At 44.8% G+C, this 4,814-nt stretch overlaps 1 protein-coding gene across 2 annotated transcripts in view; it reads left to right on the top strand.

Moving 5' to 3' along the window:
• The window catches only part of RILPL2 (Rab interacting lysosomal protein like 2), a 41,494-nt gene that overhangs the window by 14,554 nt on the left and 22,126 nt on the right, over positions 1–4,814 (top strand). Inside the window, exon 3 of one of the 2 annotated variants that reach the window (XM_003796063.3) lies at positions 3,058–3,174. The exons of the other annotated variant lie outside the window; for it this stretch is intronic. Coding sequence (XP_003796111.2) covers positions 3,058–3,174 — 117 coding nt within the window. The remainder of the gene's footprint in view (positions 1–3,057; positions 3,175–4,814) is intronic. 2 annotated transcript variants of the gene reach the window in all.

Here is a 4,814-nt window from a genome sequence, read left to right as displayed (position 1 = left end):
GTTGCAGCCGTCATTGTTGTTTGGCGGGTCCAGGCTGGGGATTCGAACCCGCCACCTTAGGTGTACGTGGCTGGCGCCTTAGCCAGTTGAGCTATAGGCACTGAGCCTTGTATTGGTATTTCTTGAGAAGGGGACTCTGATAGAGTAATTCTGGGAAACACTTGAGTTAAAGCATGTTTTCTTTCTTTCTTTTTTTTTTGTCAAGACAGAGTCTCACCTTGTCACCTGTGGTAGAGTGCTGTAGCATCATAGCTCACAGCAACTTCAAACTCTTGGGCTCAAGCTATCCTCTTGCCTCAGCCTCCTGAGTAGCTAGGACTATAGGTGCTTGCCTTTTTAGAGGGCAGGGTCTCACTCTTGCTCAGGCTGGTCAGGAATTCCTGAGCTCAAGCAATCCACCTGCCTTGGCTCCCAGAGTACTGGGAGTATAGGCGTGAGCCACTGTACCAGCTTAATGCATGTTTTCTTATAGGTAGAAGAAGGAAAGACCAAGGGAATAAAAACACACTGCTCAGTAGTATTTACAAATACTCACCACATACCAGATACTCTGTTAAGTGTATCCCAAGTGTCATTTCAATTAGTGCTCACAGCAAGACTGAGCTGGAGTGATGTTCTCGCCATGGTGAGCTGGGGTCTAAACAGGCTGGTACCTGCTTAAAGCTGTGGTGGGGATGTGAGCTCATCAGAGCTGTATTTTTAATTAACATGCCACATTTGGACCCTGAAAGTTTGGAATTGAGGACATAAACAAAACAAAAAAAGGCCAAGTAATAGTCTTCTTTAGATTCTATACATGTAGCATCTATACGAGAATAGTAATAGGCTTGGTGCCTGTAGCTCAGCGGCTAAGGTGCCAGCCACATGCACCAGAGCTGGCAGGTTCGAATCCAGCCCAGACCTGCCAAACAACAGTGACAACTCCAACCAAAAAATGGCCGGGCGTTGTGGCAGGCACCTGTAGTCCCAGATACTTGGGAGGCTGAGGCAAGAAAATCACTTAAGTCCAAGAGCTTGAGGCTGCTGTGAGCTGTGATGCCATGGCACTCTACCCAGGGCGACATAGTGAGACTCTGTCTCAAAAAAAAAAAAAAAGAAAGAAAGAAAAAGAGAGCAGTAATAAGTAGAAGTGTTCTAAGAAGCCAAACCCAAAAGGGCTGATTCTGCCAACAGCAATTTACTTCTTCCCTTCTGCTGAGGTTGGAACTATGTTGATGGAAAGATCTTATCTCCTTTAATAAGTAGTTCAGACATAGGTAGTTAAAAAAAGGAACTGCTGGCTCAGCCCTTGTAGTTCAGTAGTTAGGTACCAGCCACATACACTGAGCAGGCAGCTTTGAATCCAGCCCGGGCCTGCCAAACAACAGTGACAACTACAACAAAAAAATAGCTGGGCGTTGTGGCGGGTGCCTGTAGTCCCGGATACTGGGGAGGCGGAGGCAAGAGATTCGCTTAAGCCCAAGAGTTTGAGGTTGCGGTGAGCTGTGATGCAACGGCACTCTACTGTACCTAGGGTGACAGCTTGAGATTCTATCTTGAAAAAAAAAAAAAGGAACTGCTAAGCTCCTGGTGCTGTGAGCAGCTTGTCAGTGAACAAAACAACACACTTTATTGCTAGTTTTGAATTCCCAGAGAACAAAAGATGTGCACTTTCCATCTGGTGCAGGCCAAAAGAAGCAGGATGCTGCTTAGTTTCTAGGGTTATATATTCTAGAGAAACCAGTCTGCCAACTGAGATGTTCTCATAGCAACTGCATCAATTTGGAGGTCCGCGCTTATACTGATACTATACGGATAATTATTTATTTATTTATTTATTTTGAGACAGAGCCTCAAGCTGTCCCCCTGGGTAGAGTGCTGAGGCATCACAGCTCACAGCAACCTCCCACTTCTTGGGTTAAGTGAGTCTCCTGCCTCAGCCTCCCAAGTAGCTGGGACCATAGGTGCCCGCCACAATGCCTGGCTATTTTTTGGTTGTAGCCATCATTGTTGTTTGGCGGGCCCGGGCTGGATTCGAACCCACCACCTTAGGTGTATGTGGCTGATGCCTTAGCCACTTGAGCCACAGGCACTGAGCCCGGATAATAATTTATAATGACAGCTATAATAGTTTGTTTCCAAAGGTGGCCACAGTTATATTTCCCATCCTCCATGCTGTTTGCAATGAGACTTTTTTTGTTTTTGAGATAGAGTTTTCTCTGTTGCCCTCAGTAGAGTCCTGTGGCATCATAGCTCACAGCAACTTCAAACTCCTGAGCCCAAAGGATCCTCTTGCCTCAGCCAAACAAGTAGCTGGGACTTCAGGAATCTGTCTCAACACCCAGCTATTTTGAGAGACAGGGTCTCACTGTTGCTCAGGCTGGTCTCAAACTCCTGAGCTCAAGCAATTTACTGATCTTGGCCTAACAGAGAGCTAGGATTATAGGTGTGAGCTACTGTGCCCAGCTTGAAAAAAAAAATTTTTTTTTTTTGCAGTTTTTGGCCAGGGCTGGGTTTGAACTCGCCACCTCTGGCATATGGGGCCAGCGCCCTACCCCTTTGAGCCACAGCACCGCCCCCTGAAAAATTTTTTAAAAAGAAAAAAAATAAGGTAGAATCTATTTTCCCTTTTTTTTTTTTAATGTATGTGTATGTAAACAAAGTCTCATTCTGTTGCCCAGACTAAAGTGCCATGTTGTTAGCCTAGCTCACAGCACCCTCAAATTCCTGGTCTCAAGCAGTCCTCCTGCCTCCGCCTCCTGAATCACTGAGACTACGGCATGAGTCCTATGACTGGCTTTGACCAATGGAATATGATTGATGTTTAGCTTTCTAGGTTGAGGATTTACGATACCTTGCAGATTCCATTTTTGTGCTCTTAGAATACTAACTTGAGACTGCCATACTGTGAAGCTCAAAGTAATCACGAGGAGAGGTCATGTGGAGGAAAACCGAGATGGCCCTGCTGAAAGTCCCAGCTGTGCCCAGCACCCACCTGGATGCAGCCTTTCTTTTCAGAGCTACACAGATAAGAAGTCTTCAATAAAACAACCCATTTATTTGTCCCCTTTTTCCCAGTGGCCTGTTTCCATTGCCAAGAGAAGGCCCCAGAGGAAGAAGAGAAAAAGATGCTCTGCTTGCCAGGGCTAGCAATGCCAGCAGTAGCAAGGAGGAGAAGACCATCATAAAAAAGCTGTAAGTTGCCTTGCTGCCCCAGTTGCCACTAAGTAATTGCTACAGGAAGTAGCGGAGGGGGGCAAGAGGAGTTGCCCAGGGCAGGGAGGCCTTGCTCTCTCCTGGCGGTAGTACCACAGGTAATCAGAGAACCCAATGCTTCTCGGCCTTTTGGCTAAGACCAAGTGAAAATTCAATGCCAGTGTATTACAGGTATAATTATTATTTTTTTGTTAAGACAGAATCTCATTTTGATGCCCAGGCTAGGGTGCTAGGGTGTCAGCCTAGCTCACAGCAACCTCAAACTCCTCGGCTCAAGTGATCCTTCTGCCTCAGTCTCCTGAGTAGATGGGACTAGAGGTGTCCGCCACCATGCCCAACTAATTTTTTTATTTTTAGTAGAGACAGGGTCTTGTTTTTGCTTAGGCTGGTCTTGGACTCTTTTTTTTTTTGCAATTTTGGCTGAGGCCGGTTTGAAACTGCCACCTCCAGTATATGGGGCCAGCATGCTCCTCCTTGAGCCATAGGTGCCGCCTACTCTTGAGCTCGAGGGATCCTCCCACTTTGCCCTCCCAGAGTGCTAGGATTACAGGCATGAGCCACTATCCAGTCTGTTTTCTTATATTTTCAGACAAGGTCTTGCTCTGTCTCTCAGGCTAAAGTACAGTGACCAGTGGAATCATCATAGCCACTCAAACTCTTGAGCTTAAGTGATCCTCCCAAATTGCTAGGATTATAGATGTGAACCACTGTGCTGGCTGGTGTATTATAATACATGTAATATATGCCAAGCAGTAATCTAAGTACTTGACATATATTAATTCATTGAATCATCACATCAACCTTATAAGGTAGGAACTATTATTATCCCCATTTTACAGATGGAGAAATAGATAATGAAAGGTAAAATAATCTGCCCAAGGTCAGACCAATAGTAAACAGTAAAGTTAGGATTAGAAGCCAAGGAAGTCTGGCTTCTATATCCTACTGACTCCCTATGATATAATAATAATTGTAACCCCAAATAGTAATATTATTACAATATTAGGCCAGGCGAGTTGGCTCACACATGTAATCCTAGCCCTGTGGGAGACCAAGGTTGGTGGATTGCTTGAGCTCAGGAGTTCAGCCTAAGCAAGAGTGAGACTCTATCTTTACCAAAAATAAAAAGTTAGCTGGGTATAGTGGTGCATATCTGTAGTCCCAGCTACTAAGGAGGCTGAAGCTTAAGGATCACTTAAGCCTGAAGTTTGAGGTTGCTGTCAGTTATGACACCACGACCCTCTATCCAGGGTGACAGTTAAAACTCTGTCTCATAAAAAAAAAAAAATGATTCCAACAAGAAACACACAAATTATTAATTATTGTAGTTTGTGGTGGGGAAGGTTGATCACCTCTCTTATCTCCAATTTTATTTATTTTTTATTAAATCATAACTTTGTACATTGATGCATTTATAGGGTTCAGGGTACTGCTTTGATATACAATGCGAAATGCTTACATTGAACTAAGTAACGCATCCATCACAATTATACTCATTTCTTTTTTTTGGGGGGCGCAGTTTTGGCCAGGGCTGGGTTTGAACCTACCACCTCCGGCATATGGGACCAGGGCCCTACTCCTTTGAGCCACAGGCACTGCCCCCTCATTTTTTTTTTTTT

The sequence above is a fragment of the Otolemur garnettii genome, unplaced genomic scaffold (assembly GCF_000181295.1).
Source record: "Otolemur garnettii isolate 467f Iridium unplaced genomic scaffold, OtoGar3 scaffold00099, whole genome shotgun sequence".
Taxonomy (NCBI): domain Eukaryota; kingdom Metazoa; phylum Chordata; class Mammalia; order Primates; family Galagidae; genus Otolemur; species Otolemur garnettii.
The sequence above is the reverse complement of the archived record's forward strand: the minus strand, read 5'-3'. Positions and strand labels throughout refer to the sequence as shown.